Source organism: Tachyglossus aculeatus, chromosome 19 (genome assembly GCF_015852505.1).
Source record: "Tachyglossus aculeatus isolate mTacAcu1 chromosome 19, mTacAcu1.pri, whole genome shotgun sequence".
NCBI classification, from domain to species: Eukaryota; Metazoa; Chordata; class Mammalia; order Monotremata; family Tachyglossidae; genus Tachyglossus; species Tachyglossus aculeatus.
The window spans coordinates 10,144,924-10,168,003 of NC_052084.1; the positions used below are offsets into that span (position 1 = coordinate 10,144,924).

General features: G+C 42.3%; 2 protein-coding genes across 14 annotated transcripts in view; one reads left to right on the forward strand and one right to left on the reverse strand.

The window, feature by feature from the left end:
* SPATA17 (spermatogenesis associated 17) overlaps positions 1 to 22,076 on the reverse strand; it is a 152,378-nt gene extending 130,302 nt beyond the window's left edge. For 6 of the 7 annotated variants that reach the window (XR_005455050.1, XR_005455049.1, XR_005455051.1 and 3 more), the window contains exons 1-3: positions 22,001 to 22,076; positions 12,431 to 12,520; positions 8,904 to 8,985 (exon numbers count right to left, since the gene is read on the reverse strand). Coding sequence is in view for 3 of the 7 variants with exons in the window: in XM_038761178.1 (XP_038617106.1) it covers positions 8,904 to 8,985; positions 12,431 to 12,520; positions 22,001 to 22,068 (240 nt within the window). In the remaining 4 variants the exon portion in view is untranslated. Of the gene's footprint in view, positions 1 to 8,903; positions 8,986 to 12,430; positions 12,521 to 13,149; positions 13,211 to 22,000 lie in introns of all 7 variants that reach the window. The other variant, XR_005455052.1, reaches the window with a different exon arrangement.
* Positions 22,077 to 22,417: 341 nt separating this feature from the next.
* The window catches only part of GPATCH2 (G-patch domain containing 2), a 125,764-nt gene continuing 125,101 nt past the window's right edge, over positions 22,418 to 23,080 (forward strand). For 5 of the 7 annotated variants that reach the window (XM_038760811.1, XM_038760810.1, XM_038760807.1 and 2 more), the window contains exon 1: positions 22,418 to 22,532. In XM_038760811.1, coding sequence (XP_038616739.1) covers positions 22,477 to 22,532 — 56 coding nt within the window. In that variant the 5' untranslated portion in view covers positions 22,418 to 22,476. Of the gene's footprint in view, positions 22,731 to 22,818; positions 22,961 to 23,080 lie in introns of those variants that run through there. The other 2 variants (XM_038760808.1, XM_038760809.1) reach the window with 2 other exon arrangements.

Sequence of the window (23,080 nt, forward strand, 5' to 3'; positions counted from 1 at the left end):
GGATTTGAACCCATGACCTCTGACTCCAAAGCCCGGGCTCTTTCCACTGAGCCACGCTGCAACAGACCTATTCCCTGCAACAGACAGAACAGACACCAGGCCAGTTGCCCTTCATCACTGATGGCAAAGCCCCCGCCAGCACCCACCACACTCCTCCCCCAACTCCACTTTGGGAGTTCCCCACTAAAGGCCGATTTGTAAATAAAAGGCATTGCTTTACCTTTTTTTTTTAAAAAAAAAAAAAGCATTTTCACAGTTCAAAGTTTATAGACTGGAGAAAACACTTGAAGTCTAAAATATAGAAGAGAAGGCACACGTTTATCCTGATTCTTTTCTTAACTTGAATGAGATGCAAAAGCATCGGTGGCAAAAGAGCCAGATGTGTCAAAATCCAGATGATTAACGGATCCAAGCTTGATAAATGACCTTGTGACTCCAGCAATTAAAAGCCCAAATCAAAATACCATTTGAGCACATCATTCTAACTAATGAAGAGAATAATCCAAATCAATTCCTTAGTCAGGTGCATATAAAGGAAAGTGACGCTCCATAAAAAGTAACCCTCAAAATGACTTATTGGACCAGAAGTGAGACGATCCAAAGAAGCACAGAAACAGAAGCCTTGTCTTCAGATCTGCAAAGCTGACTGCAAACAGGAGCTGTTGGAAAGTCTCTCTCTCCAAGATGGTTTATCAATGACCCATTTAAGTTTTAGCATTTGGCTCTGAAAAAGAAATGGGGAAAGCAAAGGCGACTACTAGGTGGTCCGTTTCCACCTTCAAAGTTGTCCAAAGTTACAACTCTAATCTGTATCTATATCTAATCTGTACCTGAAGCAGTACCATCCCCCCGCATCTTACCTCCTTCCCTTCCCCACAGCACCCGTATATATGTATATATGTTTGTACATATTTATTACTCTATTTATTTATTGGTTTATTTTACTTGTACATATCTATTCTATTTATTTTATTTTGTTAGTACGTTTGGTTTTGTTCTCTGTCTCCCCCTTTTAGACTGTGAGCCCACTGTTGGGTAGGGACTGTCTCTATATGTTGCCAATTTGTACTTCCCAAGCGCTTCGTGCAGTGCTCTGCACATAGTAAGCGCTCAATAAATACGATTGATGATGATGATGATAGTGGATATTCCTAGCCATGCACTTCCCCGCCAATCCCAACAACTCCCACCCAGGCAGCATTACATGAAAATACTCTTTCTGAAACCCTCTGGGAGTTTACGAACACTACTCTGCAGAGAAAGATAGGGCTGACTCCTTCTAAAGAACTCCCATTAAAGTTACCAGTGGTATATGGTATGGTTTTGTGTTTCATTTGGAAAAAAAAAAATCTGGCTTTTTTTTTTAAATGTGTGTAATAAAAGAAAGTGACACTCCATGCAAATTGACATCCATTAAAAAATGACAGATTTTTCAATCTAGCACTCTGGCCAGGCCAATTGGCTTGGCCAGTTGGCTTCATTTACTAGACTTGGACTGTAGGAAGGAAAGATTTCCACTAAAATGGGAACAACAGAACTACCAAGAGCAGTGCACATATGGAGAGCAGTTCTGCCGAGCCCGAGTCTTTGTTATTTTCCGCATCAGTGCTACTTTCATTTCATAATTTTGAATGTAATCATTAAAATGATTTATTATCAAGTAATCATGGGTATTTTGTGCATATGCTTTGCCTTGTTTGCTGGCAACTGAGATCCGTTCAGTCGTCAACAGCAGCCAATTTTTAAAGTGCGCTAACAATTTAAGTATCAAAAAGTTAAAGCCAAATGCATCTTTGTGTTCCTTTTTCCTAGAAACCAGAAAAATGAGTGTTAAAAGAAGTTGATCAAAATATTTACGATTCTTTAAAGATAATTTAACACTGTAATCTGAGAGGGAAAAACAAAAGTATACCTAGTTCTTCCAGAACACCCGTTTCCGCTACACCTTTTGGTTAGAAAGTTGCCAGGAAATTAAGGAACGATAATCAGAGAACTCAAGATGGCAGACATCATGAGTGAGTCTGGCGGTGTTAGCCACGGTGAATGCTTCAATACAAGTTTTCCTTAACACGGGGTTTGGTCAGAAAGCAATCCCTGTGATTTACGACAACTTGCAGGAAAAAAAAATAAGTGTTTTCATCCTGTTATCAACCGGGAAGTTATTGTACCTAGCACTTCTGATAATAATTGTGTATTTGTCAAGCGCTTACCTTGTGTCAACACTGTATTACGCTCTAGGGTGGTTACGATACCCTAGATCAGACACAGTCCCCTTCCCACATGGGGCTCACAGTCTAATGGGGAGGAAGAACAGGTATTTAATCCAAAGCAGCGTGGCTCAGTAGGAAAGAGCACGGGCTTTGGAGTCAGAGGTCATGGGTTCAAATCCCGGCTCCGCCAATTGTCAGCTGTGTGACTTGGGGCAAGTCACTTAACTTCTCTGTGCCTCAGTTACCTCATCTGGAAAATGGGGATTAAATCTGTGAGCCCCACGAGGGACAACCTGATCACCTTGTAACCTCCCCAGCACTTAGAACAGTGCTTTGCACATAGTAAGCGCTTAATAAATGCCATTATTATTATTATTATTATTTTACAGATGATGAAATGAGGCAGGAGCCTTATGTGGGAAAGGAACTGTGTCTAACCTGATTACCTTGTATCTACTCCAGCACTTTCATTCATTCATTCAATCGTATTTATTGAGCACTTACTGTGTGCCAAGCACTGTACTAAGCGCTTAGGAAATACAAGTTGGCAACATATAGAAACAGTCCCTACCCAACAACAGGCTCACAGTCTAGAAGGGGGAGACAGACGATAAAACATGTGGTCAGGTGTCAAGTCATCAAAATAAATAGAAGTAAAGCTAGCTGCACATCACTGACAAAAAACAGTGCTTGGCACATAGTAAGTGCTTAACAAATATCACAGTTATTATATTAATAATAATAATAACTTTTTTTCCAAGTTAACTCTGTCAGTAGTAGAATTAGAACTAAGGTTCAATGCTCTTTCATCCGAGCCTAGAGGTCTTCTGCCTAATATGATTCCTTGGCAGGTGATAGGAGAGGCAAAAAATAAAACATGAATAACTCGCCTTTATTGTTAATGATACTTGATTTTTAGAATTTGAACAAATCTACTTTTCTCTTATAATTACCTTTTACAAATTAAATTTTACTTCCACGGGCTATTAGCACATAGTTTAATCTTAGCAACATTTCTGCATTAAATTAATTCATCTGGTAACGTGGCTGCTGTACATTATGCTATTAAAGGAATGAGCCAAATTTAGAAGTTCAGCATTGAGATTTATGGAACAGTAATTCTGTTCATTTGAGTCATTAGGAATAATAAAAAAAAACACCCAGGCCTTCCACAATATGTGTTCTCCCTACATGTTTCAGATAGAGAATATTGTTAGGGAAATAAGGAATGTGTTTTCAAAAGCTCCCATCTATCTTTAGAGTATTATGGGCATCCTCTAGCAGTCGATCTATCATATTTACTGAGCACTTATTGAGTGCAGAGCACTGTACTAAGTGCTTGGGAGAGTACAATATAATAATTTTGGTATTTGTTAAGTGCTTACTATGCGCAAAGCACTCTTCTAAGTGCTGGGGAGGATTCAAGGTGAGCAGGTTGTCCCATGTGGGGCTCACAGTCTTAATCCCCATTTTACAGATGAGGTAACTGAGGCTTGGAGGAGATAAGTGACTTGCCCAAAGTCACAGGGCTGACAAGCAGCGGAGCCGGAATCTGAACCCATGACCTCTGACTCCCAAGCCCGGGCTCTTGCCACTAAGCCACACTGTTTCTATATAGCAGAGTTGGTAGACACGTTCCAACAGCGTGGCTCAGTGGAAACAGCCCGGGCTTTGGAGTCAGAGGTCATGGGTTCAAATTCCGGCTCTGCCACTTGCCAGCTGTGTGACTTTGGGCAAGTCACTTAACTTCTCTGGGCCTCAGTTCCCTCACCTGTAAAATGGGGATGAAGACTGTGAGCCCCCAGTGGGACAACCTGATCATCTTGTAACCTCCCCAGAGCTTAGAACAGTGCTTTGCACACAGTAAGCGCTTAATAAATGCTGTCATTATTATTATCATTATTATTCCCTGCCCACGATGAGTTTACAGTGTACAGGGGGAGACAGACATTAAAGTAAATAAATCAATGTACATAAAGGGTGTGGGGCTGAGGGAGGGGTGAATAAAGGGAGCAAATCAGGGTGATGCAGAAGGGAGTGGGAACGGAGGAAATGAGGGCTTAGTCAGGATGTGCTTTTACGAAGGCTTTGAAGTTGGGGAGAGTAATTGTCTGAAAACCTAAAACCTAAGTGCTAAAATCAAGGCACTTCAGGACCCGCTTCAGGCCTTTTTTCTGCACAGTGAAGAGGGGCTCGGACTGCCAAGAGATTGTGGTGGGACCCTACCGAAAAGATTGGGCCCCCTAAAATCCACTGGGTCCTAGCAGGTGGAGTTGGTTTGACTTGGGGTGGCCAAGTATGAGTACATGCTTCGTACTATACACTACGGAATACTTTTATTAAAACATTCATTTCAAGCCTATGTATGCAGCCGTAGTTTCTCATGTAAAAGTCTCAAGGGATCAGCCCAGACCGCCATCTTCAATCCGGTTAGTACTTTGGTTTTAATAGCTTCTCTAGAGTCTAGTACACTGATAATAGGGATTTAAAATTACAGTATCGTCAGGAAACTCATCTCAGGTAGACACGCTAATCTCTCGAAATGGCACATATTAAGACTATACGGTCTCTTTAAAGTCGGACTAAAGAATGAATCCATGTTTGGATTCATGTCCCAGCTATAGCCTAAAAGTTACCACTTGGACATTCTCCTGTCCTGTTATGTATATTCTCCTGTTCTGGTTCATCCTGTTTTGACCCATTAAAAAGTATAAGTAGTGAGGGTCGATCTTTCGGGGGTGGAGCAGTGCTTAAAAAACATTTAGGCCTTTTTCCAATTGTGGTCGCCCAAACCTACCAAAAATATAAAAAGTTAACAGAAAAGAAATCAAATTAATTTGAAACAAAATTGGCATTATGACTGACTGCAAAACCAGATGCTAAAGTTGGAAAGAGAAGCAGAAGAACATGAACATAAAGCACTCAATCAGCTTGCCCCTCTCCTACTTTACCTCACTGATTTGCTACTACAGCTCAGCCCACACATCATCATCATCATCAATCGTATTTATTGAGCACTTACTATGTGCAGAGCACTGTACTAAGCGCTTGGGAAGTACAAATTGGCAACACAAACTTCCCTCCTCTAGGGCTAACTTGCTCACTGTGACTCGATCTCATCTATCTCACCGCCAACCCCTTCCCCACAAGATCCCTCTGGCCTGGAACTCCTTCCCCGTCCATATACCCCACAGTCAAAGCTTTAATAAAAATCACATCACCTCCAAGAGGCCTCCTCCCAAGTCCTCTTTTCCTGATACTCTCTCCCTTTTGCACTGATACACTTAGATCTGTACCCTTTAAGCACTTGATAGTCACCCCACCCTCAGCCCCACAGCATTTATGTATAGATCTGTAATGTATTTATTGAGATATTAATGTCCATCTCCCCACTAGACTTTAAACTCCTTGGTGGCAGGGAACACATCCGCTGGCTCTGCTGTATTGCACTCTCCCAAACATTTAGCATAGTGTTCTGCACACAATGAATGCTCAATAAATATCACTGATGAGAAACATTTAAAATTAGGAAACCAATCATTAAAAGGAATCTCTCCCTCTCTATACTCATACAATTTATACGATAAAACAACGGTGAGTACACAAAACCAGTGCTTAGAACAGTGCTCGGCACGTAGTAAGCGCTTAACAAATACCACTATTATTATTATTATAAGAAAATTAGTGTGCTCTTTACACAGCATATATTCAGCACATGAAATCCACTGTTACAATAAGGACTTTAAGTTATTGTTTGACTTTTATTATTGACTTTTAAAAAAGAGTTGGGTAACAGTATAGGAATTAATGAACTGTGTGTATATAAATTGAGTAAATTATAGAGGTAATCACAACTAATGCTTCAAGGTATAAGATTACTGAATAATAGCCCAGAAAGTAAACTCTTCAAGCAGTGAACAATGCCCTTCAGCTCTAAGCTAAAATGGGGATTAGAACCTCTTCCCTCTGATTTAGACTGTGAGCCCTATGTGGGACAGGGGCTGGGTCCCAACTGATTTCCTTGTATCTATCCCATTGCTTAGAACAGTGCTTGACACAATTAGTAAATGCTTAACAAATACCACAAAGAAAGAGAAAGCTTTGATGCACATCAGTTCCAGGGAAAATGTGGGAAACAAATTTAAGTCTTCCGCATGGTTTTCACAGCCTCCAATGGGTGACGTCAACTTCTAAAAAAGTCTGCCTGTCCTGAAAATTTTACCAAAACTCTAAGATTACTCCAAGATGGCATGCCCCTTGACATCTGAATTAGACCTTGTCTGATTTTTTCATCACCAATGGGGAGAAAACTGATCTGTGAATTTGATCCAGTTCAACATTTGCAGGCAACATTAAGGGTACAACAACCAATCCAGAGATTTACGTAGGTATATAATTTTGACATTTAGGGGAACTTGTCCAACTCAGAGGAGATGACAGAAATCATAAGAAGTTGTTGGGTAGGAGACTATAGGGGGAGGGCAGAAACCTGTCAAAATTATAGCATTAAGCTTCTGGGAATTCAAAACTAATTATAAAGAATACATTTGAATTTCAGACCTTAACTTTAAGGATGTAGAATTGTCACCTAATGAAATTGCTCTCAAGCCCATATCTGGGGTGTGTCATGCAAGATATCATCAAATCAATCAATATGAGCAAACGTCAAAATTATAGAAAAAGGGAGAGGGGCCACAAAGTATTTTGCTCTCTCCTACTCCTCATTTCCTCCTCTGATCAGAAACCTCAAAGCAGGAGCCTGATTCCTGGAGCATTCCCAGAACCCAGAGACAGCATGAGGACAACCTGCATCTAATGAAAGAAGGAAAAATACTGGGGGCTCCTAGCAGCTTGATTTATACTTGAACAAAGGAATACTTTATCATTGTTATTTCGATTTGGTTTGTATCAGACCAGCCAGCTTTGATGAAAAGTTTTCCCCCCTTCATTAGCACCATCCCTGTCCTTCAAAGTCTCATCTACTGATTTGTTTCTTACTACTCAAGAACGAATTGGTTAAGTGCAGTTTGGAAAAAAAAAATTCACTTTACTATTTAAGTTGCAGTTCACAAAATGGAGACAGGTTCAGAACATTAACAGCGTACGTATCTTTTGAACGTGAAACCCTAAGGGCTTACGTCTTTGTGGGGCTCTACTTTTGTATAACTCTTAGGATCTGTACTCAGTTCATGTTCAAAAAACATTAGCAAAAATGTACTACTTTGATCACCAATATATCATTCCCAATCACTTATTAGCTAAATGACCTAACTTTTTTAGCGGGGAGCCAAATGAAAATTGAAGTTCTGAACATCACGATTCTTTCATTGGATACTGAGGTTGGTATGAGCTCATTCAATCTGGCAAAAAGTCTGCAAGTCTATAGCTCTGACTTTTTCATGACTGAGTGATCTAAAGGTTATTGGGTTCCACATATTTTGAAAGGACTGCCTGTATCCCTTTTCATCATTCCGGAAACAAATCAGTTCCTCTGAAAACCTCTGAGAATGTTATGGTTACATAACATTCAAGCATTTCCTACGTGCCAAGCTCTGTTCTAAGCGCTGGAGTACATTAAAGTCAATCAGGTTGGACACAGTCCCCCGTCCCACATGGGACTCACTCTATTATATGGTTCTCTCCCAGGCGCTTAGTAAAGTGCTCTGCACACAAGAAGTGTTCAATAAATACCACTGGTTGACTGATCTGCCTCCAGAGTCACAGGTTCCCTCCTGCTCTAAGCCTTATCAGAGGTTCCACGATAAGTAAAGGGCAATAATACGGATTCCAAGGGTATTAGTTATGAAAGGTTATTGGTGTTGAAAGCATGTGCTTCATTTAAAATAGAATTAAATCGACAAAGATACTGATGAAAGAGTTTGCTGTATATTGCAGCAGTTCAGAACTATTTTAAAATGAGAAAAAACTTGTTTGATCAACTTGAGGTGATACAACACCTATCCTTAAAGGAGCTGGTGTTTTACAAGGGTACTTTAATACATTACATTTTAGTCACAAAATGTACTTCCTTCAAACAGCACTCTTTGTAACTGATTAATATATTCCAAAACAGATGTACTGTCTTTCATTTCACATAATTTATGCCTCTACTTATTTTTCTCTTCCCTGTCGGGATTTTTCTTCCTCTGGAAAGAAAACACATTGTCTTCGATGCAATTAATCAAGAATAAATGATGAACAAATGAAAAACTATTGTAGCAAAAAATATTAACAAATTCGTAAATGAGTGAAGCAAGCTGACGACTCCCATTCACGTTAAGGGCAATTGATATTTTTCTTAATTTCTTAAACCTCTTAACTGAGGTTTAAGCTACTGAGCTACCTTAGAGTTCTGTTATCTTGAAGCCCATCAGGGCAATTAGATTGGCAGCGATCTGCTGTGTGCCTCAAGGCAACCTCAAATATTTCAAGGTACATTAGGTGGGAAATTTAAACCAGTTATAGAAAGCACAGCAGTGTGTAGAGACATTACCTTATTTTATTATCTTTTAGAATTAAATTAGGGTTAGGCAAAATCAAACCAAATGAGGGGTTCAAATTCTGCCCTGGGATATATATATCATATGCATATTTGGGCTCCAAGTTTTCCTCTTCTGAACTTTTATTAAAGCCAACAAGTGGCTCAAGTTATAAATTATGCAGTAAGGCCTGGAGAGATAGTATCTGTGTTACCTTAACCATTTGTCGGAAATATTTTCTTCCCAAGTAACCTCTCCACCATTTCTGTATAACCGTCATCTTTTGATGTAAGTACCTGCAATGGATATATACTGCTTAGGTGCTGATTGAATTAAGACAACAAACAACAATATGAATTTTCCCAAATTCTCAAATAGAAATCTTAGACATAATATGGTGGGTTTTAAGGAAGGCAATGTTCTTTATTTCTGGAGTGACTAAGAGTTGCACTTCCCAAAGGTAAAAGGATCAACTTGATAATTTAGGTTTCTCCCTGCCTCAGTATTCTAGAAACAGCCTTCCTGTTCAGGTATACATTTGATCCCAATTACTCTATAGAAGAATTAATAAAAGTCCTAACAGAAGTTAGGTTACATTAGGTTACATCAGCGAAGCAAAATAGCCTACTGGAAATAGCACAGCCCCAAGAGACAGAGGACCAGGGTTCTAATCCCAGCTCTGCCACGGGTCTGCTGTGTGACCTTGGGCTAGTTACTTACGTTCTCTGTGCCTCAGTTATCTCATCTATAAAAGGGGATTAAGACTGTGAGCTCCATGTGGGGCAGGGACTGTGTCCAACCTGATTAATTTATACCTATCTTAGTGTTTAGGACAGTGCTTGGCCCAGAGTAAGCACTTAAGTACTACAATTAGTAAGGACCTGCAGAGCTGTGCTATTTTACTCATAGTTATATAATTACTACAATTAGTAATTATATAACTATGAGTAAAATTACTACAATTAGTAATTATATAACTATGAGTAAAACAGCACAGCTCGGCAGGTCCTTGGTTCATGTGACCAGCCAGAGGGCACGAGGGTACTGTTGCTGGAGACGCAGCGTGGCTCAGTGGAAAGAGCCCGGGCTTTGGAGTCAGAGGTCATGGGTTCAAATCCTGGCTCCACCACTTATGAGCTGTGTGACTTTGGGCAAGTCACTTAACTTCTCTGTGCCTCAGTTACCTCACCTGTAAAATGGGGGTGAAGACTGTGAGCCCCCCGTGGGACAACCTGATCACCTTGTTAACCTCCCCAGCGCGTAGAACAGTGCTTTGCACATAGTAAGCTCTTAATAAATGCTATCATTATTATTATTATTATTATTACTAGATGTGCTTAGTCCAGTGCACTGCACCAAGTGAGCCGTCAATAAATACTATTACTACTACTCTACGCTTAGGGGACTGAGGCATCCTCTGATGCCCAGGGAGCAGAGACTGGGTCCCACTGTTACCCAGAGGGAAGGTGAAAATCCAGGCTTTGCCACGGGCTTTCAGGAGCCAAGAACCGGGGAGGGCTGCAGCTGAGTAATACAGAGCGGAGAAGCCAGGGATGCAATGACTCAATCAATCAATCAATCAATCATATTTATTGAGCGCTTACTATGTGCAGAGCACTGTACTAAGCACTTGGGAAGTACAAATTGGCAACACATAGAGACAGTCCCTACCCAACAGTGGGCTCACAGTCTAAAAGGGGGAGACAGAGAACAGAACCAAACATACCAACAAAATAAAATAAATAGGATAGAAATGTACAAGTAAAATAAATAAATAAATAAATAAATAGAGTAATAAATATGTACAACCCTATATACATATATACAGGTGCTGTGGGGAAGGGAAGGAGGTAAGATGGGGGGATGGAGAGGGGGACGAGGGGGAGAGGAGGGAAGGGGCTCAGTCTGGGAAGGCCTCCTGGAGGAGGTGAGCTCTCAGCAGGGCCTTGAAGGGAGGAAGAGAGCTAGCTTGGCGGAGGGGCAGAGGGAGGGCAGACTCCAGCCTGAGGATGAGGCAGTCCTCCCATTACCCAATCAATCAATCAATCAATCGTATTTATTGAGCGCTTACTGTGTGCAGAGCACTGTACTAAGCGCTTGGGAAGTACAAATTGGCAACACATGGAGACCGTCCCTACCCAACAGTGGGCTGACAGTCTAAGCAAAGGAAAAGCCCGAGGCCCAGTGGCCCACCGTGTCCCATGCATCAACTTAAGGCAGCAAGGACTGGGACTGCCAGTCCCTGGGATAGGTTGGATCAATCAATCAGTGATATTTACTGAGCACTTACTATGGGCAAGGCACTGTACTAAGCTCTTGGAAGAGTACATACAGAAAGCACTTAATAAATATGACAGTGAATGAATGAATGAATGCAATACAAAACAATACAAAATTGCAATTTTTGTATTGCATGAATGAATGAACGCAATACAAAACGTATTTATTGAGCGCTTACAGTGCTCTGCACATAGGAAGCGCTCAATAAATACGATTGATGATGATACAAAAGAATTAGCAGACACGTTTCCTGCCCACGGCAAGTTTACAGGGCCACGTAAATTAGCAACAGCAGCCTGCACAACAACAACAACAACAACAAAAACAACTCTGGGGGGGCAATGGCTCTTCTGAAGTCGGGTACTCCTGATGGGGAAGAGTTCCTGTCACCCAGAATATATACCCACTGGCCATTAGGCTAATTTTATGTAGGCCAATTTCTCAGTGGAGAATGAGGTAGCAATTGACCGAGTTATAGTCAGAGAAAAGGGTAATTTTTTCTAAATAGCAGAATCTAATCTTGGCACATTCTAATCCCGAGTCTGCCACTTGTTTGAAGTGTGACCTTGGGCAAGTCAATTAACTTCTCTATGCCTCAGTCTCCTCATCTGTAAAATGGAGATTCGAGACCTGTTATCCCTATTACTCTATTTATTTATTTATTACTCTATTTATTTATTTATTTTACTTGTACATATCTATTCTATTTATTTTATTTTGTTAGTATGTTTGGTTTTGTTCTCTGTCTCCCCCTTTTAGACTGTGAGCCCACTGTTGCGTAGGGACTGTCTCTATATGTTGCCAATTTGTACTTCCCAAGCGCTTAGTACAGTGCTCTGCACACAGTAAGCGCTCAATAAATACGATTGATGATGATGATGATGACAGGGACTGTGTTGGACCTATTTATCTTGTATTTTCTCTAGGGCTTAATGCAGTGCTTAGCACATAGTAAGCACTTAAATACTACAATTATTATGATTTCATTCTTACAGCAAAAAAAACCTCAGTTCAGAAGTGGGCTTTTTCTACCATATTTTTTGTTCATTTGTTGGATTTTTTGTTTTTCATGGCATTTATTAAGAGCTTACTACATGCCAGGCTCTGTACTAAGCTCTGAGGTAGAAACAAGATAATCAGGTTGAACACAGTCCCTGTCCCACATGTGGCTCACAATCTTAATACCCATTTAGAGATGAGAAAACTGAGGCACAGAGAAGTTAAGTGACTTTTCCAAGGTCACAGAGCAGACAAGTGGCAGACCTGAAATTAGAAACCAGGTCCTCTTACTCCCATACTCCCAAAGTGCTCTTTCCAGTAAGCCACACTGCTTTTCAAAGTAATCTTTAAATGACAGTATACACGATTGTTAATGGAACCAATATCAGAACTGTTGAAAATTCTGAAGAAACGTACTTTTTGTCAAACACTGTGGTTGCAGAGATACAATTAAAAGATTACCTGATATACGCCCTCACTCGACATCCTCGAAACCAACTTTGGATCAAAACTGCAGCTTTATGATCTCCTTTCCTATATTCATCTGCAGTCCTAAAATTTAAAAAAAGCTGTTAAACGTCAGTCTTAATTTAATTTTTATAAAAAGAGGTAAGTCCATCCTTCTTCTATGAAAAGAATTACAATTGAAATGGAATTTTAAATAAAATTAAAATACAACTAAAATCAGACTTTAAAAAGTAAAACTTTCCCTAAAAGATCATTTATTAACAACAGCTTTGCATTTGCATGTTTAAAATTACTTATTTTGCAACTGAATAATTTCAAGTACAGTTATATTTATTATGGAATTAAAGAAAATGTCTTACTTCATCATTATTTTGGGATGATATATTTGCCATTAGGGAAAGGTTTTTTTTTTAAAGAAATCATATCGTACAACAGACCTTATGGGAATTTTGACGTTTCACTCTACTCATCAGTTATTTTTCTTAAGATTCTGCTTTATATTTTCCCTAACATAATAGTAAGATAGTAGCGTGGTTGAACTGGCCAAAAATCTAAATTATTTCATTTTTACTATGACAAAATAGAAAGTATCCATAAGAGAAAATAACTAAAGAAGAGGGAGAGGGATGGACTGAGAAATTCATCTAATTAAGCCAATATGAATGGCTACTGGAAATCACTGAATTATTGCAAAAAAGCTGAATGCTAGCTACCTTCCATGACATGTAAAGGCCCTCTTGTATGCTCTTCAGCTCCACTCATCAACATGACAGCCTTTTTTTAAAAAAAAATTTAAATGGTATTTGTTAAGCACTTAAAGTTCAACTCTCAGATCATTTGAAAACTAAATTGTAAGAAACAGTATCTCATTTTATTTTCACTAAAACTAGGAAGCTGAATAGTTATTTTTCCTTATTACACATCTCAATCCTTTAATGCCTATGAAATCCTACCCTTTTGAACCTTAATAAATTGTTCTAGATTTTGCTGGTCATTTAATTTTGGAATGGGTAATTTTTAGGATGAAATGATTCAGTACTGTAAATCCGAGAACAAAATAACCGAAATTTGTCATTTGGAAGCCAGCCCAGCGATGAGACTGTACTGTATGAAGAAGATTTTAAGGTTCTAAATCAAACTCCCGGCTTTGAGGCCTTCGATTTACTATTTGATGTCTGGCCAAGGTTAAATTGAACAGCTATTTGAAGATTACAGACAGTGATAAGGAAAGAACCAAACCAACTATAACGTAAGTTTCAAAACTTGAGTCATGCAAGAGTTTCAATTTACCATAATTTCTGCTCTAATACATTTTCACTATCAGATGGAGGACTATAGCAACAGCTACATTACAGAGGTGGTCAATTGGTGCTGACAACCCTATTATCAGTCCTTTGTTAGCATGGCTATATATATGTATATATGTTTGTACATATTTATCACTCATTTATTCTACTTGTACATATCTACTCTATTTATTTGATTTTGTTAGTATGTTTGGTTTTGTTCTCTGTCTCCCCCTTTTAGACTGTGAGCCCACTGTTGGGTAGGGACTGTCTCTATATGTTGCCAATTTGTACTTCCCAAGCGCTTAGTACAGTGCTCTGCACATAGTAAGCGCTCAATAAATACGATTGATGATGATGATGATGGCGATGAGAACCAATAATAACAGTAATGATGGCATTTGTTAAGCACTTACGATGTGCCAAGCACTGTTTTAAGTGCTGCGAGAGATACAAGGTAATCAGGTTGTCCCACATGGGGCTCACATTCTTAATCCCCATTTTACAGATGAGGTAACTGACACAGAGAAGTTAAGTGACTTACCCAAAGTCACACAGCTAAGAGCCGGCATGATTTAAAATTCATCGTTTATTAAAACTGATTTTAAGCAGTGCCAATTGGTTCTCACCCAAAGTCACACAGCTGACAAGTGCCAACATTTTAAAAAATTCATCGTTTATTAAAACTGATTTTAAGCAGTGCCAATTGGTTCTCATGAGTTATCACGGGCGACTGGTATCAGCTAAGTGTGAAAGAATCAGCTAAAAGAAACGAAATACAAGCGCTTACCTCAAGTATAATGTAAAGAAGCTTTATCTACTTCCTCAAACTCGAATTTTCCCAGTTCAAAAAAAGCTACGTACTATTTCAACGGCTTTTGAATTCTTATTTACTATTGAAACAATCGTAGACATTACACCAGTTTTGGATAACAGGGGGTTTGCATCAATGCCACTACCAGATGCTAAGGGAAATGAATGTATTGAAAAGTAACCCATACTGCGGTTCAGAATTACTCTCTTAGCCGGAATGGCGGCAGGCTAAAGTGATCGACTCCCCTAAATTGAGGTGTGGGGGCAAAATTATTTATTTCATCCACAATCCCTGATTTGGTGGGGATGGGGGGGGGACAAGGAGTGATAGCCAGTCAGGGATGCAGGACAGTGCTGCTGTCAACCGAGCTGGGAAATTTCAGAGAAGTAATGAATTGAAAGGTGACCTTTTTGTCCTGTTGTTGTGGAATTTCGGGAAACCCAATTCCCTGTTCACCCTGATCCCACCAGGGTGGTTGTAGGAATCGAAGCAGCGTGGCTTAGTGGAAAAAGCACGGGCTTTGGAGTCGGAGGATGTGGCTTCGAATCCTGGCTCCGCCTCTTGACAGCTGCGTGACCTTGGGCCAGTCACTTCACTTCTCTGGGCCTCAGTTCCCTCATCTGTAAAATGGGGATTATGACTGTGAGCCCCATGTGGGGCAGGGACTGTGTCCACCCTGATTAGCTTGCATCTTTTAGACTGTGAGCCCACTGTTGGGTAGGGACTGCCTCTATATGTTGCCAATTTGTACTTCCCAAGCGCTTAGTACAGTGCTCTGCACATAGTAAGCGCTCAATAAATACGATCGATGATGATGAGGATCTACCCTAGCACTCAGAACAGTGCTTGGCACATAGTAAGTGCCTAACAAATTAATTCAATCGGATTTATTGAGCGCTTACTGTTTGCAGAGCACTGTAGTAGGCGCTTTTAAAGTACAATTCAGCAAAAGACAATCCCCCTACCCAACAGATACCATCATTAAGCAGCGTGGCTTAGTGGAAAGAGCCCGGGCTTTGGAGTCAGAGGTCAGGGGTTCAAATCCTGGCTCCGCCACTTGTCAGCTGTGTGACTTTGGGCAAGTCACTTAACTTCTCTGGCCCTCAGTTCCCTCATCTGTAAAATGGGGATTAAGACTGTGAGCCCCACGTGGGACAACCTGCTTACCTTGTATCTACCCCAGCGCTTAGAACAGTGCTTGGCACATAGTAAGCGCTTAACAAATACCAACATTATTATTATTATTATTATCATTACTATAAATTCGATTGAATGAATGATGTCATGACCTTCTAACTCTCAGGCCTGTGCTCTATCCACTACATTAGAAGCAGCATGGCTCAGTGGAAAGAGCCCGAGCTTGGGAGTCAGAGGTCATGAGTTCTAATCCTGGCTCCGCCACGTGTCTGCTGTGTGACCTTGGACAAGTCACTTCACTTCTCTGAGCCTCAGTTCCCTCAGCTATAAAATGGGGATGATGACTGTGAGTCCCACATGGGACAACCTTGTATCTCACCCAGTGCTTGGCACACAGTAAGTGCTTAATCAATCAATCAATTTATTGAGCGCTTACTGTGTGCAGAGCACTGTACTAAGCGCTTGGGAAGTACAAGTTGGCAGCATATAGAGACGGTCCCTACCCAACAGTGGGCTCACAGTCTAGAAGGGGGAGACAGAGACCAAAACAAAACATATTAACAAAAATAAAATAAATAGAACAGATATGTACAAGTAAAATAGAGTAATAAATACGTACAAACATATATACATATATACAGGTGCTGCGGGGAAGGGAAGGAGGTAAGGCGGGAGGGATGGTGAAGGGGAGGAGGGGGAGAGGAAGGAGGGGGCTCAGTCTGGGAAGGCCTCCTGGAGGAGGTGAGCTCTCAGTAGGGCCTTGAAGGGAGGAAGAAACAAATACCAAATACCATCATTATTATAAAGACAGTTGAATGACTGAATCAATCAATCAATCAATCGTCTTTATTGAGCGCTTACTGTGTGCAGAGCACTGTACTAAGCGCTTGGGAAGTACAAGTTGGCAACATATAGAGACGGTCCCTATCCAACAGCGGGCTCACAGTCTAGAAGGGGGAGACAGACAGCAAAAACAAAACATATTAACAAAATAAAATAAATAGAATAAATATGAACAAATAAAAGGGCATTCCGGGCCAAGGGGAGGACGGTGGCCGGGAGTCGACGGCGGGGCAGGCGAGAATGAGGCGACTTTGGGCAAGTCACTTAATTTCTCTGTGCCTCAGTTACCTCATTTGTAAAATGGGGATTAAGACTGTGAATCATCATCATCATCATCATCAATCGTATTCATTGAGCGCTTACTATGTGCAGAGCACTGTACTAAGCGCTTGGGAAGTACAAATTGGCAACATATAGAGACAGTCCCTACCCAACAGTGGGCTCACAGTCTAAAAGGGGGAGACAGAGAACAAAACCAAACATACCAACAAAACAAAATAAACAGAACAGATATGTACAAGCAAAATAAATAAATAAATAAATAGAGTAATAAATATGTACAAACCCATATACATACATACAGGTGCTGTGGGGAAGGGAAGGAGGCAAGATGGGGGGGATGGAAGTCTAAGAGCAGGGGCTAGCCGGGCTCAGGCTCTCCCATCTCTGCTGAGTCTCCTTGAAGCCTCACCCCTTCACCACCAACATCATCAATCGTATTTATTGAGCGCTTACTATGTGCAGAGCACTGTACTAAGCGCTTGGGAAGTACAAATTGGCAACATATAGAGACAGTCCCTACCCAACAGTGGGCTCACAGTCTAAAAGGGTCCCATGTGGGACCACCTGATCACCTTGTATCCTCCCCGGCGCTTAGAACAGTACTTTGCACATAGTAAGCGCTTCACAAATGCCATCATTATTATTACTAGAACAGTACTTTGCACATAGTAAGCGCTTAATAAATGCTATTATTATTATTATTAGTAGTAGTAGTACTTTGCACATAGTAAGCGCTTCATAAATGCCATCATTATTATTAGAACAGTACTCTGCACATAGTAAGGGCTTCATAAATGCCATCATTATTATTAGAACAGTACTCTGCACATAGTAAGGGCTTCATAAATGCCATCATTATTATTAGAACAGTACTTTGCACATAGTAAGCTCTTAATAAAATGCCATTATTATTATTACTATTAGAACAGTACTTTGCATATAGTAAGCACTTCATAAATGCCATCATTATTATTAGAATACTACTTTGCACATAGTAAGTGCTTAATAAATGCCATCATTATTATTAGAACAGTACTTTGCACATAGTAAGCTCTTAATAAATGTCATTATTATTATTAGAACAGTACTCTACACATAGTAAGCGCTTCATAAATGCCATCATTATTATTAGAACAGTACTTTGCAACATAGTAAGCTCTTAATAAAATGCCATTACTATTATTACTATTAGAACAGTACTTTGCATATAGTAAGCACTTCATAAATGTCATCATTATTATTACAATACTACTTTGCACATAGTAAGTGCTTAATAAATGCCATCATTAGTATTAGAACAGTACTTTGCACATACTAAGCTCTTAATAAATGCCATTATTATTATTAGAACAGTACTCTGCACATAGTAAGCGCTTCATAAATGCCATCATTATTATTAGAACAGTACTTTGCACATAGTAAGCTCTTAATAAAATGCCATTATTATTATTATTAGAACAGTACTTTGCATATAGTAAGCACTTCATAAATGCCATCATTATTATTAGAACACCACTTTGCACATAGTAAGTGCTTCAAAAATGCCATCATTATTATTAGAACAGTACTTTGCACATAGTAAGCGCTTCATAAATGCCATCATTATTATTAGAACAGTACTCTGCACATAGTAAGGGCTTCATAAATGCCATCATTATTATTAGAACAGTACTTTGCACATAGTAAGCTCTTAATAAAATGCCATTATTATTATTATTATTAGAACAGTACTTTGCATATAGTAAGCACTTCATAAATGCCATCATTATTATTAGAACAGTACTTTGCACATAGTAAGCTCTTAATAAATGCCATTATTATTATTATTAGAACAGTACTTTGCACAGAGTAAGCGCTTCATAAATGCCATCATTATTATTAAAACAGTACTTTGCACATAGTAAGCTCTTAAGAGAAGCAGTGTGGCTCAGTGGAAAGAGCCCGGGCTTTGGAGTCAGAGGTCATGGGTTCAAATCCCGGCTCTGCCAACTGTCAGCTGTGTGACTTTGGGCAAGTCACTTAACTTCTCTGTGCCTCAGTTACCTCCTCTGTAAAATGGGGATTAAGACTGTGAGCCCCCTGTGGGACAACCTGATCAACTTGTAACCTTCCCAGCACTTAGAACAGTGCTCTGCACATAGTAAGCGCTTAATAAATGCCATCATTATTATTATTAATAAATGTTATTATTATTATTAGAACAGTGCTTGGCACATAGTAAGCGCTTAACAAATACCATCATTATTATAAAGACAGTTGAATGCAAGAATGAATACTTTCATTCAATTCATTCAAATCGTATTTATTGAGCGCTTACTGTGTGCAGAGCACTGTACTAGAGAAGCAGCGTGGCTCAGTGGAAAGAGCACGGTCTTTGGAGTCAGAGGTCATGGGTTCAAATCCCGGCTCCGCCAACTGTCAGCTGTGTGACTTTGGGTGAGTCACTTAACTTCTCTGTGCCTCAGTTACCTCATCTGTAAAATGGGGATTAAGACTCTGAGCCCCCTATGGGACAACCTGATCGCCTTGTAACCTTCCCAGTGCTTAGAACAGTGCTTTGCACATAGTAAGCGCTTAATAAATGCCATTACTATTATTATTATTAGAACAGTGCTTGGTACATAGTAAGCGCTTAACAAATACCATCATTATTATGAAGACAGTTGAATGCAAGAATGAATACATTCATTCAATTCACCTGTATATGTTTGTACATATTTATTACTCTATTTATTTATTTATTTTACTTGTACAAATCTATTCTATTTATTTTATTTTGTTAATATGTTTGGTTTTGTTCTCTGTCTCCCCCTTCTAGACTGTGAGCCCGCTGTTGGGTAGGGAACGCCCCTATATGTTGCCAACTTGTACTTCCCAAGCGCTTAGTACCGTGCTCTGCACGCAGTAAGCGCTCAATAAATGTGATTGATTGATTCACTCAATCCTATTTATTGAGCGCTTACTGCGTGCAGAGCACTGTACTAAGCGCTTGATCGACTGAATCATCATCATCAATCGCATTTATTGAGCACTTACTGTGTGCAGAGCACTGTACTAAGCGCTTGGGAAGTACAAGTTGGTAACATCTAGAGACAGTCCCTACCCAACAGTGGGCTCACAGTCTAAAAGGGGGAGACAGAGAACAAAACCAAAGGTAGGGACTGTCTCTATATGTTGCCAATTTGTACTTCCCAAGCGCTTAGTACAGTGCTCTGCACATAGTAAGTGCTCAATAAATACGATTGATGATGATGATGATGATGATGAAAGAAGTTACGATGATCTTCTAACTCGATCCACTCCATCACGCTGCTTCCTGTCCCTACGCAGAGTCAGAGATGAACAAATCCCATGAAAAGAAAAAGGAAGAGAAGCATTGTGGCTCAGTGGAAAGAGCCTGGGCTTTGGGGTCAGAGGTCATGGGTTCCAATTCCTACTCCCCCACGTGTCTGCTGTGTGACCTTGGGCAAGTCCCTTCACTTCTCTGAGCCTCAGTGACCTCATCTGTAAAATGGGGATGCAGACTGTGAGCCCCACGTGGGGCAACGGGATCACCTTGTAACCCCCCAGCGCTTAGAACAGCGCTCTGCAGCAGCGTGGCTCAGTGGCAAAAGCATGGGCTTCGGAGTCAGAGGTTAGGAGTTCAAATCCCGGCTCCGCCACTTGTCAGCTGTGTGACTTTGGGCAAGTCACTTGACTTCTCTGGGCCTCAGTGACCTCATCTGTAAAATGGGGATGAAGACTGTGAGCCCCACGTGGGGCAACTGGATCACCTTGTAACCCCCCAGCGCTTAGAACAGCGCTCTGCAGCAGCGTGGCTCTGTGGCAAAAGCATGGGCTTCGGAGTCAGAGGTTAGGAGTTCAAATCCCGGCTCCGCCACTTGTCAGCTGTGTGACTTTGGGCAAGTCACTTCACTTCTCTGAGCCTCAGTTCCCTCATCTGTAAAATGGGGATGAAGAGTGTGAGCCCCATGTGGGGCAACTGGATCACCTTGTAACCCCCCAGCGCTTAGAACAGCGCTCTGCAGTAGCGTGGCTCAGTGGCAAAAGCATGGGCTTTGGAGTCAGAGGTTAGGAGTTCAAATTCCGGCTCCGCCAATTGTCAGCTGTGTGACCTTGGGCAAGTCACTTCACTTCTCTGAGCCTCAGTGACCTCATCTGTAAAATGGGGATGAAGACTGTGAGCCCCACGTGGGGCAACGGGATCACCTTGTAACCCCCCAGCGCTTAGAAAAGTGCTCTGCAGCAGCATGGCTCAGTGGCAAAAGCATGGGCTTCGGAGTCAGAGATTAGGAGTTCAAATCCCGCCTCCGCCAATTGTCAGCTGTGTGACTTTGGGCAAGTCACTTCACTTCTCTGCGCCTCAGTGACCTCATCTGTAAAATGGGGGTGAAGACTGTGAGTTCCACGTGGGGCAACTGGATCACCTTGTAACCCCCCAGCGCTTAGAACAGCGCTCTGCAGCAGCGTGGCTCAGTGGCAAAAGCATGGGCTTCGGAGTCAGAGGTTAGGAGTTCAAATCCCGGCTCCGCCACTTGTCAGCTGTGTGACTTTGGGCAAGTCACTTCACTTCTCTGAGCCTCAGTGACCTCATCTGTAAAATGGGGATGAAGGCTGAGAGCCCCACGTGGGGCAACTGGATCACCTTGTAACCGCCCAGAGCTTAGAACAGCGCTCTGCAGCAGCGTGGCTCGGTGGCAAAAGCATGGGCTTCGGAGTCAGAGGTTAGGAGTTCAAATCCCGGCTCCGCCACTTGTCAGCTGTGTGACTTTGGGCAAGTCACTTCACTTCTCTGAGCCTCAGTGACCTCATCTGTAAAATGGGGATGAAGGCTGAGAGCCCCACGTGGGGCAACTGGATCACCTTGTAACCGCCCAGAGCTTAGAACAGCGCTCTGCAGCAGCGTGGCTCGGTGGCAAAAGCATGGGCTTTGGAGTCAGAGGTTAGGAGTTCAAATCCCGGCTCCGCCACTTGTCAGCTGTGTGACTTTGGGCAAGTCACTTGACTTCTCTGTGCCTCAGCTCCCTCATCTGCAAAATGGGGATGGAGACTGTGAGCCCCCCGTGGGACGACCTGATCCCCTTGTAAGCTCCCCAGCGCTTAGAACAGCGCTTTGCACATAGTAAGCGCTTAATAAATGCCATCATTAGTAGTAGTAGTAAGCGCTTAACAAGTGCCATTAAAAAAAAATGGGCCCGTTACCTGTTTAGGAAGTAATACTGGCGCCCCAGGCTCGGGAGCCGACTCTGCAGGCGGCCCAGCGTGGCCATGGGCGCTGGGGCCCGCGGTTGCCATGGCAACCGGTCCCAAGCTGGGGAGCCGCCTCGGCAGGCGGTCCAGCGTCCCCATGGCAACCGGACCGTACCACTCCCCGTGCGCGGAAGGGGGGGGCCCGCTTTCCAATTCCCTCTCCCGCCTCGCCCCTTTCCCCCTTCCCCGGCTCTTAGATACAAAGGAAGGATTCGGTAAAAGAGTATGGAAGGGATCGGGCGGGCTGAGGGCTCCAGGCGGCCCCGCGGGGACGGGGAGGCTTCGGGCGCCATGGTTGCGGCCGACTTCCGGTTGCCGTCCGGCGGCCGCTTCCGGCATCCCCATCGCCCTCCTCGGAGCCGGGGCCGAGCGGAGCCGAAGCGGGGCCGAGCCGAAGCCTCGGGCTCGGGGCCCCCCGGGTGTCGTTAATGTTCGGGGCCGCCGGCCGCCGGACGATCGGAGCTCGGGCCGCGGGGAACAGCTGGTGGGTCCGACCGACCGACGGGCGGGCCGGGCCCTGCTCAGGGGGGCAAGGCCGAGCCGAGAGGATGCCGGGAAACCGGGCCTACCCTCACCCAACCCTCCTGCCTCAGCCTGACCTCCCTCAGCAACAATGACCATGGCATTTCTTAGGCGCTTACTATGTGCCAGACACCGTGCTAAACGCTGGGGAGGTTACAAGGTAATAATGATAATAATAGTGGAGCAGCAGTGGAAAGAGCCCGGGCTTTCCGGACGGGCGAGGCCAAACTGAGGGGGGCAAGGCCGAGCCGAGAGGATGCCGGGAAACCGGGCCTACCCTCACCCAACCCTCCTGCCTCAGCCTGACCTCCCTCGGCAACAATGACCGTGGCATTTCTTAAGCGCTTACTATGTGCCAGACACCGTGCTAAACGCTGGGGAGGTTACAAGGTAATAATAGTAATAATAACAGTGGAGCAGCAGTGGACAGAGCCCGGGCTTTCCGGACGGGCCGAGCCGAGAGGATGCCGGGAAACCGGGCCTACCCTCCCCCAACCCTCCTGCCTCAGC